Below are 13,525 nucleotides of genomic sequence, written 5' to 3' on the forward strand. Positions count from 1 at the left end.
GCACGGTCAGCCCCATCTGGCTGCTCTAGAGTGACTGCTGTCAGATGCTCCACCCTGAGAAAGCAGGAGGGCTTGGGGAGAAGCAGAGGTGGGAAACAGTAAGACTGGTGGGTGATTGGCCGCCTGTGCACCTCTCTCCTGTCACATGTTGACACACCTGCCTCAGGGATTGGCCGTTTCTGTGAGATACTCAGACATGAGGCCAGCTATGTCCTTTGGGGGCACACCCAAAGGCATCCTTCAGAGCTTAACCGTTATGCCTTCAACAGCCTGCTTTCTCAGCCATCCTGTTATATTACATGCTTTGTCATTTATTGTACACATCCCTTTCCTGTGCACTTGTTTTCCCACTCCTAACTCTGGCTTTGGCTTTAACTGCAGGCAGGGCTGTTCAGAAATGGTGTTTTAAAATTTGAAAGGAAGGAAAGCCAATTCTCTACTGTGGAAAGGCAAATCAAACACTCAAAACAAGTTATGCGATTCGGTAAGGTGGATGCAAATCCGCATTCGGTACTTGAACTCGGCTTTCTGCTAAAATTTAGAACTTGGGGCAAGGGCAAGAGCAGATGTGGTGGCAGGTAACTGAGAAGCAGGAAGATGATTAAAGGTCACAAGAGAAGGATGGCTATACCACTCTGCCGCCCAGTAATGCAGTGAGCTCTTAGTTCTAATTCCACCAACATAAAGGCTTATAAAGCATTTCTAAATAAATGAAGGAAAAGGTGCATAAGTCAATGGTAAAGCACGTGTTTTATGTGCAGAATATCTCAGGTTCAATCCCCAGTATCTCCAGACAGGGTTGGAGAAAGCTCCTATCTGAAACCCTAAACAATAGATGAAACAATAGGGGGACTTAGTATAAGGCAGCTTCCCATGTTCCTAAAAAATGTTCAGGAATCTAAATCCTTTTGATCATATCAAATTCCACTTGGAATTCTGCAAGTGCAGACCATCAGAAAATGAACAGCCCTGACCATGAGGCCTTTTTTGTGAGTACCTGCATGCCTTCCCTCCTGTCCTTTCATCTAACAGTGTGATCAGCCATGTCTGTTCTTCTCAAGTCTTTGGCTGAATGGTTAGCTAATATCTGCATTGTGTTTCTGAATGTGTGCTCAACCACTTGTTCTGTGTGGTTAGCTGTGGGGCTCTGTCGTGTATTTTTGACAGCAATCTGCACTTCTTGTGTTGTCTTTCAAGCCATATGTTCTGTCCTGTGCTTCACTGTCCACAGGCTACAGACCATTCCTACAAGGCTCTCTCACACATCAGTAGGGACGTGGCCAGTAACTGTACATCAGGGATACCCAATGTGGTACCCTCCTGATGCCGTTGGACTACAACTCCCATCATCCCTTCGCATTGGCCAAGCTGGCTGGAGCTGATGGGAGATGTTAGCCCAACAGCATCATGAGGGTACCCAAGTAGCTACCTCTGCAGTAAGGCATAGCTATACCAAACTATGCAGCATGCATCACTCTCAGGAAGGTGGAGGACACCTCACTGTGATGTACTTCAGTCCTGATTTTGAGGGCAGAACAAGGCATGCATCTTCAAACACAGGTCACACTGAACAGACAAAAAGTAAGTGGTGGCAATTTCAAGGGGAGTTGTGGGAGTTTACTTTTTGCCTCCCCACCCCCTCCACCTCCCCACCTGCTACCATGCAACCCAGCCTCCTTTTTCCTAGCTGTGGTATGAGACCAGAATGAAGCCCAGATAGGAGGAAAGTGGCCTCGGAAGATGGAGGCACAGTGATGGAATGGACAGATGCCAAAGATGGCAGGACTCATGCTGTTTTCATAGTTTTGCAGAAAAGAGAATTTTAGCAGGTGTAGCTTTCATGACAAGCTGTTGAAATTCCCTCTTCTGCACAAAAGGACAGAAGCCTTTTGCTCTTTTGCATCTGATTGCTCAAAACAGTGTATGGAGGAAAGTTTCAGCACCCCTCTCCCACTCACCTCTTCTTCTGGAATCACACACACACACACACACACACATTGTGTTGCAGCTGTCTGACAGTGACACATGTTTGAAAACAGAGGCCTGCAACCTTCAAGTTTAGTTCTCTTCTCAAACAGCTCCCCAAATTTCACCGGAATGTTTCATGTGAGAGAAGACAATATGGCAACTTTCAGGAACATAAATACTGAGAAGTTGTCCACGACCGGCCTAACAAATCCAAGCCTGACACGTCTATTGTAATTATTACAACTCCCTCAGTTTGCCACCTTTCAGTGGACAGGTTTCTGTGCCTTTCACTGCTACGTAACAGGCAAAAGTGCAAATCCCAATGCCAACTTTGGCACACAACAGCAGGAAAAGCTACAGCAGTTTCATTTCTGACTACCTTGCAGCTGTTAAAGGCGTAGAATCCTGTCCGCAAAAATTTGGCAACCCTATTAAGTGTAACTATGTGCTCTGGAAGACAAAGCTACCTGTATTCAAGATGAGAGTAGGGAACTGCTACAGCCTCATTTAAAAAATAAAACTTGAGCCCTGGAGCATGCCACCAGCTTGGCCATCAGTGTCCGTGACACCATTCCTAGGACATGTGAGAGTTCCTATTCCCACTGCCACTTGGGTGAGGTGTGCTGATTCAGACACAGCCAATGGGGAAAGTGGTTGTTGGGTGTGCCGCATGTCACAGGCAGCAGCAGCACAGGCACCAGGGGATTTGCCTTCACAAAGCAGCCTAATTAGTTCGGAAACGAGAGTTGGTGTTCTGAGCCTCCTTACAAGCAAAGGAGCACGGAGAGGAGAAGTCGCTTCGCAAGCGGTCTCACACTGAGCTCAAGGACTGACAAGCAAGGAAGGCCGCAAAATGGCTACAGGGCGGGGGCTCCATGCTTCTGGAGAAGCTGAGGTGCAGCTGCAACCCCAAATGACGGCTTGCTGCTTCCGAAGGTGCCTGGCAGAGAGAGTGCTGTGCTGGGGCATCTTCTCTCTAACTATCTGCTTTTCCTTCCTCCAATTTTGCCCCTTTACCTTCTTCTCCTTTTTCTCCTTTCCCTCGCCCTTCACCTCCCTAAGTTTTGAGGATTCCACCATGTCCACAGCCACTACCCTTGAGTATATCCCCACCTCAGCAGGAGACCCGAAATGCCAGCGCCCGCGCACCCTCATGCGCCAGCAGAGTCTCCAACAGCCACTCAGCCAGCACCAGAAACCCAACCACAGCCAGCCCACCACCAGCCAGAGCCTGGGCCACCTGCAGTCCCACACCACCTCCACCAGTGGCAATCCCCGGGGCTGTCGGAGCGCGCAGTCACGGCAAGGGACCCCTGCTGGCTCCAAGCACAGGACAGGTGGTGGTCGTAGCCGCTCCAATCCTGGGAGCTGGGACCATATGGTGGGGCAGATTCGGAATCGAGGCTTGGATATGAAGTCTTTCCTGTAAGTTATCTTTCTCTTTTTCTCTCTGCATGTTCTTGCACTTGTTTGTTGCTCCATTAGTTTTGAGCCTTCTGTTGAGACAGGCAGTTGACCCCCCCTGAAGGCTGCAGTGTGTGAGAGACAGTCAGCTCGTACTGTCATGCAGCTAGCTCATCACCAGCTGAAGGATCAGCAATCTCCTTCTCCTCTTAGACACCAAACTGCCCAGTTTCACATTCCAAACTCTAATCTTCTTATTTGGATCGGTTCGCATTTCAATGTGAAGCCACCCAATTCGCCCTTCTCGGAACGCTTTGCAACCTGAAACACAACTGTCCTTCAGAATTCATACTTCTCTGGATTTTTTGATGCAATTCTGCCACCCAAAATGTGTACAAAAAATGTATACTAGGGGAAAGTGTGCAGAAAGTATGCATATATTAGTGAAAGTAGCAAAATGCATGACATTCTGAAAAAATGCTTTAAAATGTCTGTATTAGAATACAAAATTGGGTACAAAAATGGGTATGTTACAAGAAATGTACACTAAAATGTTGATGAATTTTTAGGAGAACTTCATTTTTAAAAATCACAAATGGATGTGGAAATGTGGCATAATAAGACTGGAAAAATTCAAAGTGAGAAAAACAAAGTGGAGAAATTTGTCTATTTCTAATCTGATATGAGGTGGAGAGAAGGACTAGCTTAACATATAAGGGTCTCCTTCTCTCTATTCTTCCATGTTGGAATTATTCTAGTAGCCATTGCTTTGTTGGGTTCCTCAGCTTTCTAATTACATACAGTGGAATCTCCAGCTACAGCCATTATTATTATTATTATTATTATTATTATTATTATTATTATTATTAAGCGCCCTTCATCCAAGGATCATAGGATGGTTTACAATATAAAAACACAAAAATACACACCGTGGTAACAAACAAGAACCATACCACACACCCCCAACACACACACATTTTAAAAGGCCACAGATTGTTTAATCAGCCAAAGGCCTGGGAGAAGAGGAATATTTCCCCCTGGCACCTAAAGATAAGTAACAAAGGCACCAGGGAGAGCATTCCACAAGCAGGGAGCCACTGCAGAAAAGACCCGTTCTCATGTTGTCATCTTCTGGACCTCTCACAGAGGAGGCACAGGAAGAAGGGCCTCAGATGATAATTGCAGGGGCTGGGTCAGTTCATATGGGGAGAGCTGTTCTCCTCTTCATTTAACAAACATAATGGTTCAATTGTTATCCTTTCTGAAAATAAGAACATTTGATGTTATAACGTTTGTTTTGCCCCATGGTCACTTCTGCCATGACACAGCCTGGACCCATGTACTCTTAGCCCTTGGCACAGTGTAATGGAAATAGATCCTTTATATACAGGGATCCAGTCTCAGCATAAGGACTGGATTAGATGACTTTCTAATTTCTTCCATTCCACAGCTATGTTAATATTGTAGCCCATGAGTGCAGGTTTCTGCTTGAGCTGAGCAACCGGGGAATGTGGTATGCAAAGTGGGTGAATGCATCCCATCCCCAAAAGTTCAAATGGAATTTGCAGATGATGGACCCTTGGCCACTTTAGGAGTGTCATGGTTGAGCAGGGATTTGAACCCAATTTCCCCACATCCCAACCTAGCGCACAGCCCCCAGCACAAATGTTGCCTCTTTACAGGAGAAACCTGCCTTGAAACATTAAGGAGAGATTTTCTCTTCTTCCGTTCTCCTGCACCGAGGTTTTCTTTACATCACTGCAAAGCTGACAAACCCTCCCAGAAAGAGGTGACTCTTCAGTTCCCCTTCACAAACAGGGGTTTGGTCTTTTTATCCACCAAATCCCTGCCTATCGGTCCTTCAGATCCTCCTTGCTGTGATCTGTAAAGGCAGCTTTGTCAGAGCGGCTTGAAGCGTGTGATTTTTAATCTGTCTTAAATACTTTCCCTGTTGGTGACAGCTTCTAAATTCCAGGCGCCAATGGTTAAGCTGAAGCCTTCACTGTCACCTTATCTAGGAATTTGACAATGTCCCTTACTTCCTTGCAGGGGGGGAGATTGTTGCGCTTCTCTTTGCCATAACGTGAGCCAATATTTGCCCGTGCTTGTAGTAATTTTTACAATTAGCCATTCATGTGAATGGTACATAGGGAATTGAAGTTGTGGTGTGTTTAAGCTTCAGGGAGGGCCTTATACTCTTCAGTTGGTGGGATTTTTCAGTGCGGCTAAGGAAGTCCATGGTGAGAATTTGGAAGAAGGATAGCTGTGGGCCAGGCACAGTCGCAAGAGATCGTAAGAGTCCCAGCTCAACCACAAACTCTCATATATACATGCACATATGATTAACAGTAAGTTAATTTATTTTAGTTACAGGTAGGTAGCCATGTTGGTCTGCCGTAGTCGAAACAAAAAATTAAAAAATTCCTTCCAGTAGCATCTTAGAGACCAGCTAAGTTTGTTATTGGTATGAGCTTTCGTGTGCACACTTCTTCAGATACACTGAAACAGAAGTCACCAGACCCTTGGATTCTTATCTCATTATACATGATAAAGCTATTTTTAGCCATCTCACCCCTTGCTTTTTCCTGTAAGACCAATTGCAGTCATTAACAGTCGTCAACAGGTTTACCACACCTATCAGCCAATCACCCATTCCCACCACCCTTCTGAGTAATACCCCTCCCCACCCTCTAACTATATATAAGGGTCTGGTGACTTCTGTTTCAGTGTATCTGAAGAAGTGTGCATGCACACAAAAGCTCATACCAATAACAAACTTAATTGGTCTCCAAGGTGCTACTGGAAGGAATTTTTTATTATTATTATTTATTTTTAATGCCATTGGTGCTGTGTGTGGTTTCTGCATGGATTTACAAATTACATAGAGCTACACAGAGTGGAATACCACCCAAATAGTTATCTGAGGCAGTGTATGAGATCAGGGACCTCACAAAAGGGACTATGGACAAATAATTGTTTTCCCTTTTACTTTAGCATTCTTAGCTGTGATATTTTAAATGAAGCCAAAACCAGGCTAATCTCATGACATGTTTGTGCTACTTCCTCAACCCACATGGGTGTGGCTGCCATCATTTTATCACTAACTCCAAAGCAGGCAAAAGCACTATACTTACTGCTCAGGAATGTTTCCTTGCCTGGCCATTCCCTCATAGAGAGTATGTGTTTACCAAATCACAGTAATGATAAGGCTACCATGAGTAACATTGGAATAAGGTGAGCCAAATGAATATTGCCTATTTAAAAATTGCATTTAATGGATGAAGAATAAAGCAAAATAAAATTAGAGTTTTTATTTTAAAAACACCATAAAAGTATGTAGAAAGTCAAAACATTGCAAAAGATAGTTTGTTGAGCAGCAGTGTTAAGAAGCTTAGGTAATATTTTCCATTGGTTCAAAAGTCCATGATTAGGATAAAGTGTGCTAAGACAGAGCATCAAAGAAAAATTCAACATGGCTCTAAGCTCACAATAAAGCCAAATAAAGGACAAATAAGTAGGACAAGAGCACATAAGTTTCCTAGAATCTACCACCTGGGATCTTGCTAGGACCTCCTTTTAATTAGCTGAATAAGCAACATCTCCAGTGTACATGATCCCTTGGGTCCATAGCAGGTTGACTCACTTACAGTATGATCCTAACCACACAGAGGTACACATCCTATTGAATTCCATGGGAATTGCTCCTGAGTCAGTTGGTTTAACATTGTAGCCAGGAGTGTCGCAATTATCTCTCAATGCAGGACTTAGAATCTCATTTGAAAAAAGCTCCTCAACACTTTTGCATTTGTAGGTGCACTGGGTTAAAATAAGGAGGATTTAAGTAATTATAAGTTCCAGGAAAGGAGCAGGGAAGAGGTGTGTACTCAACAAAAGTCGAATCATGGCTGCACAGGAGGTCCAAATATCAATAAAAAACTAAGCAAAAGTCATTTATGTGACAGTTGATGCTAGATAAAACCACTAGTATATTGGTGCTGTTCCCTTACCACTAATGGCGGTTAAGTCGCTTTGATAATACAGTGGTACCTCGGGTTAAGTACTTAATTTGTTCTGGAGGTCCGTTCTTAACCTGAAGCTGTTCTTAACCTGAAGCACCACTTTAGCTTATGGGGCCTCCTGCTGCTGCTGCGCCATCAGAGCACGATTTCTGTTCTTATCCTGAAGCAAAGTTCTTAACCTGAAGCACTATTTCTGGGTTAGCAGAGTCTGTAACCTGAAGCGTATGTAACCTAAGGTACCACTGTACTCTCCTGAGCTCACAGGGACATGATCAGTTGCTTTTAGCTTCTGTAGTCTTTGGTCATATAGACACTCTCGGTAAGAGTTAATAAACAGTAGTGGTATTCAGCTGATGCTATAAAGCCTGCCAAACTGCTGTTGAGCCTGCGGCATCTCTGTGACACAGAAATTAGAAACAATTCAGAGGAAAAAAGCTATGGCTATAAGGATGACAACAGTTTTGGAAGGCAAATTGTATGAGGAAGGGCTGAAGGCAACTGATAAATTTATAGCCTAGTGACAGGAATGTTAGGGAGAGAGGGGGCACGTTATTCAAAAGTATGTTGGGAGAGACTGGGAGTTCCTCAAAAGATTCAGGGAAGATTGGATAATACGCAAGGAGAATTTGCTCCAGGAAATATTTAAGTAAAACATTGGCGGAGCTATAAACGCAGCTGAGCAATGGAACATGGGCTGCTTAGGAAGGCTGTAGAATTTTACCCTATGGATGTTTTTAGGGAATAGCTTAGTGGGGACCTCTCAGAGCCAGGTGTTGCTAAGCCAGAGCTAGGCAGTATTTCTTCCAGCCCTATTTATGTGCTCTGTGGAACCGACAGTGTTACAGGTGCCACGTAATACTTGTTACACAGTTGTACAAATATTATCTCTTAGCAGCACCTACAACTATAGAACTTCTTGCCTGTTGACACCAGTCAGGTGCCTCTGCTGTTTAAGCACGTGCTTGAAACATTTTTGCTTAGGCAAGCCCATCCAGAACCATAGGTGCTGGCATGTTTTAATTTCTTTTACTGTTATTTAAATTATCCTTAATGTTTTTAATTGATTTTAACCATTTTTATTGATAATTTTACTATTCCTTATAAAGCACTTACTACACTACAATTTACTACAACTTACTACAGGGACGCGGGTGGTGCTGTGGGTTAAACCACAGAGCCTAGGACTTGCTGATCAGAAGGTCGGTGGTTCGAATCCCCGCGACGGGGTGAGCTCCCATTGCTTGGTCCCTGCTCCTGCCAACCTAGCAGTTCAAACCCAGGTCAAAGTGCAGGTAGATAAATAGGTACCGCTCTGGCGGGAAGGTAAACAGCGTTTCCGTGCACTGCTCTGGTTCGCCAGAAGCGGCTTAGTCATGCTGGCTACATGACCCGGAAGCTTTACGCGAGATGAGTTCCACAACCCCAGAGTCAGTCACAACTGGACCTAATGGTCAAGGGTCCCTTTACCTTTACCTTTACACTACAATTAAACAGTATATAAATTTTGTCAATTAATTAAAATAAGAAATAGCAACTATTCTTCCTTCCTGTTTCTGGGCACTAGCTCACATACTCCAGATGTTATCTATTTCTGAATGCTAAGAAGCAGATTTGGGAAGGAAACATTGGTCTTAAGCAGTATGAAGCATCTCCCCTGCTTCTGCACACAGACTTCTAACTTCCTCCTTTTCTTCTCTGCCTCCGCAACCAAAGCAAGTAGTGTCTGCAGCCCAACTTGAGCTGAGAGTAGAAAGCCTGTTTTGGATTGAACTGACCTCTGCATAAATGGGACTGTAATGAAATGCTTTGGTCAAAGATCTCCGGTAGTAGATTGCAATGTTTAATTGATTTGGGGTTATATAAATAATTTTGCAGTCTTCAGCTGAAAAGAACAAACTACAACGATTTATCTGTACAGTGATTATCATGATTTAATTAGGCTCATTATAGTGGCTGAGTTTCCATTTCACATAAAACTATAGTCAAAAACTGGTTTAATGGAAAGAAGCAGCGTGCTTACCATTCTTGGTTTGCTTGGTGGGGCGGAAGTCATGACAGGGGCGTCTTACCCATAGAGGCTAGTAGTGTGGGGTGCCAGGGCGCCAAGTTCTGGAAAGCGCCAGGGAAGAGGCGGAGGCTGGATGTGGCGCCTCCCGGCATCAGCTTGCCGCCCTTGCCCACCTCCACCATGCCGTGCTGAAGCAGCCCCGCACCCGGAGCCTCCGTCTGCTGTGGCTACTGTGGCACGAAGTGGCCAGCTGAGCCAGGTGGCGCCACGTCCAGCCTCCACCTCTTCCCCTCTGGAGGAGTCTCCCTCCAGCTGCTGCCCGCCTCCTTCAGCCCTGCTGGCAGCGCTGTCCTCCCTAAAATACTCTGGGAAACGGTGAGGGGGCGCTGGAGGGAGCTTTGCACCACAGTGTGGGATATTCTTAAGAGAGCCCAGAGTCATGAGCCCAGGTTTGGATGATTAGCCAGATTCTGGCTTGTTTCTCTATACTGCAGCAGCAGCAGCAGCAGCAGCAGCAGCAGCTGAGAAGGAGTTTTGCAGGAAATTTAAAGCAAACAATTTTTAACATGAATTATAGTTTACTATATGAATTATAGTTTACTATAATTCACAGTGGGACGCAGGTGGCACTGTGGGTTAAACCACAGAGCTTAGGACTTGCCGATCAGAAGGTCGTTCGAATCCCTGTGACTGTTGCTCGGTCCCTGCTCCTGCCATCCTAGCAGTTCGAAAGCACGTCAAAGTGCAAGTAGATAAATAGGTACTGCTCTGACGGGAAGGTAAACGGTGTTTCCGTGCTCTGCTCCTGTTTGCCAGAAGCGGCTTAGTCATGCTGGTCAGATGACCGGAAGCTGTACGCCGGCTCCCTCAGTGAATAAAGCGAGATGAACACAGCAACCCCAGAGTCATCCGCCACGGGACCTAATGGTCAGGGGTCCCTTTACCTTTACCTTTATGAATTAACGTAACATGCAAACTCTCTAATTATTTTTAGACTTGGCACCCAATAAAGTTTCCCTGGCATGGCTTTTACTCACACCTAACTTCTAAAAGATTTCCATATTCTTTTCAGCCAGCTTATACTTGTAATTGTTTATTTTACGTATTTGGCCTGTTTATAGGCCATTCCGTAACAAAAATGTATTCGGGCAGCTAAAAAAATAAACTGTAAAAAACAAATAAGACAAAATGCAACATTAAAGCAATATCCGTTAAGGTCAGCAGGAGCACTCAGTGTGGTGGGGCACTGCCCTCCCAATTGCAGTGCTGCTGCCACTTAGCAGGGCAAGGGTAGGGCAAGCTAGTGGCAAGAAAATAGAGCTGCAAAAAAATAAAAAAACTGCAAAAACAAAAATAGGGTTGAAAGCAGTGGTGGGGAGCCTCAAGCCCACAGGCCTAATTGGGCTAGCCGGGCCTGCCTATTTGTTCTGCAAGGCCATTTTGGCAAAGCCACACCAACTTGCTCTACATATGACATCATATATGAAATTAGGTGTAAGGTATGTAAACTGATGTACCTCCCTGCTGAAAGGGTTTTGCAGGCAGTTCTATCAGCTGATTGGTGGTGCCTGCAAAGCCCTGTTCCTTTGCAAGAGAAAATGATCACAGTGGCGCTTGAAAAAGCAGAGATTTGCTAGTGCCCTCAACCAGAGGATCAACAGTGCCTTCAGAGCCCTTTGCCTTTGCCTTTGTATGGGTCACCCGATGTCCTTGTGATCTCACGGCAACCCCACCCACCTGACAGCTTTCAAAGCTACAACATAATTTAAAATTACTAAAACAACAATGAGGTGTTTGCCTGTTGCTGAAAGTACATTTGAGTAGGTGTTAGGTGTCAACCTGTGTGGAGAGGCTATTCCACAGCTCTTGAAAGGTCTTACTCTGTAAATATGTGACCTGTATCAAATACACTTATTAGGGTCATCTGAACCTATTTGCAACATTATGCAGTCCATCCTTTGTCTGACTATAGCACACAGTGGTCCAGATTATGTGGTTGATCAATGGTAGGGCTGTTATAGACATAGCACTGTATTTTAGATAGGTTTGTTACCCTGCCTGCAGTTGTCTCAAAATGCACTACCCAAATGTGTGAGTTATACATGTGACCATGAAGTATAATATTTGGGAACTGTAATCCAGAGCTCTCACTGTATACAACGGGGAATGTTGCTATGCACCTTTACTTGCTTTTAATTATTTTGGGGAATTAGCAGAAATCACCGAGTCCCAATTATGAGTTTAACATTGAAAAATGTTCCTTTGTTTACAGAATTAAATGGTGATCAATGCATTAAATGGTTTTGGGGCTTCAAGTGCCAAACCCAATATTTACAAAAGAGTAAAATGTAGAGTTCAAATGTAGAGTGATTAACAGAGGCTGCCCAAACCCATGTTGCCTGGATCAATCCTTTATACTTGTTTATGTGGCAGAGATAGAAACAGGAGGAGGCAGGGAGTCCTATGATTACTAGTACTGCTCCCTGCTCCTTATAGCGCAATCTGGCAAGTTAAACTGGAGGTCTAAATGCACCAAGGGGGGATGTCCAAATGGAAGGCAGAAGAAGGGTCATATTAAGGAAACTAAGAAAATGTGAGAAAAGGAAGGGATAAAATCCCAGTAACTACTAAATCCATAGTTTGAATGTTCACATGTTCAAGCGAATGCCTGAACACAGCAATAATTCCTGAGGGGAAGGGATGCTTGAAATAATAGGTGATGGGATGTGACAGAGGTTAGAGGAGGGGCAGGATTCTCTAACAAAAGGTGTTGCTAAGCAGCCAGAGGCATGGGACCTTTTTGGGTTTCCTGCTTCAAGACAACTGAATGTCTTTAGGGAGCAACAGGTAAAGGGGCAAGAACCAATAAGGACAACTTGGAACTTGAGTGCCAAGCACAAAATAGTAGTGGTAGACGCTGTTTGGACAAGATGCAAATGGCTGTTGATTAAATGATCAGTGGAGCAGTGCCACTCAGAAGTAGGCTTTTGTTCTTGCCGAGGCTAGTGAGGTGTGTGCCTTCGTTAACTACAGTGGTACCTCAGGTTACATATGCTTCAGGTTACAGACTCCGCTAACCCAGAAATAGTGCTTCAGATTAAGAACTTTGCTTCAGGATGAGAACAGAAATCGTGCTCCGGCGGCGTGGCGGCAGCAGGAGGCCCCATTAGCTAAAGTGGTGCTTCAGGTTAAGAACAGTTTCAGGTTAAGTATGGACCTCCGGAACAAATTACCAGTAAGTACTTAACCTGAGGTACCACTGTATTGGCAAATAGTGAGGTGCAAATTAAGCATTATCATACATAAAAGAGTTCTCACATTTTTCAATTCCATGCATACAAATACTCTCCAGTCAGGTAGGTCAGCCCACTTAAACCAATGTCTGCTTTCTGTGTTGTGCTTGCAGTCCCATACACATTGCATTGTTACCTGTTGAGCAAAGCCACAAGTATCACCTAGTTCTGGGGCACACATGTCCCAGCTGTAACAAGCTCATCAGTAGTAGGTTAGACTACCTGACTTCAGAATTCATTGCATACTGGTCCTGGTTCTATGGATTCTAATACACTGCCACATTTCTTTAATTTTACACATACACCTTCCTGTTGAGCCACATCACCACCACAGAAGATGCCCTAGTTTAAAATGAAAAGATATTCATATGCAGCTTCATAAACCTCTTGCTTGGTTTGTGTGATTCTTGATTTAAAGATGAGTCTCATTTCATCTCTAGAGGATTCCGGACATCTCTGTTTGCACAGCACCATTTGCTTATTTCAGCCTTAATTGGTTGAAAAATGTACCTACAGAATGCGAACTAGCTAATCAGCCCAATTTTTGTTCTTTCTCAAGAAGCCACTTCCTTTTAGTTCCATCACCCTGACCCCACCCCCAGAAAGTCCTTTACATTTTATTTTGTTTTGTTTTGTTTTCTTGTAAAAACTTGTTTTTACATCACTCCTTGCCTTTTAATGCAAATGCATTTATTAACGCACACACACACCCCAGGGCCTGTGGGAGGCTGAAATAATGAGGCTGTGTCATCCGTTCAAAGTAGCATGGAGCACTCCGTGGGTGAAAATGTTCACTGTCTGAAGCAAGGATCATAGCTTCCCCCCACTTTTTG

The 13,525-nt window shown here is 44.3% G+C and overlaps 1 protein-coding gene across 5 annotated transcripts in view; it reads left to right on the forward strand.

Annotated features, from left to right (window-relative positions):
- SYT7 (synaptotagmin 7) overlaps window positions 1-13,525 on the forward strand; it is a 219,492-nt gene that overhangs the window by 155,136 nt on the left and 50,831 nt on the right. For 2 of the 5 annotated variants that reach the window (XM_081930603.1, XM_081930604.1), the window contains one exon: window positions 3,031-3,393. The exons of the other annotated variants lie outside the window; for them this stretch is intronic. In XM_081930603.1, coding sequence (XP_081786729.1) covers window positions 3,031-3,393 — 363 coding nt within the window. The remainder of the gene's footprint in view (window positions 1-3,030; window positions 3,394-13,525) is intronic. 5 annotated transcript variants of the gene reach the window in all.

This window comes from Podarcis melisellensis, assembly GCF_964234715.1.
Source record: "Podarcis melisellensis genome assembly, chromosome: 1".
NCBI classification, from domain to species: Eukaryota; Metazoa; Chordata; class Lepidosauria; order Squamata; family Lacertidae; genus Podarcis; species Podarcis melisellensis.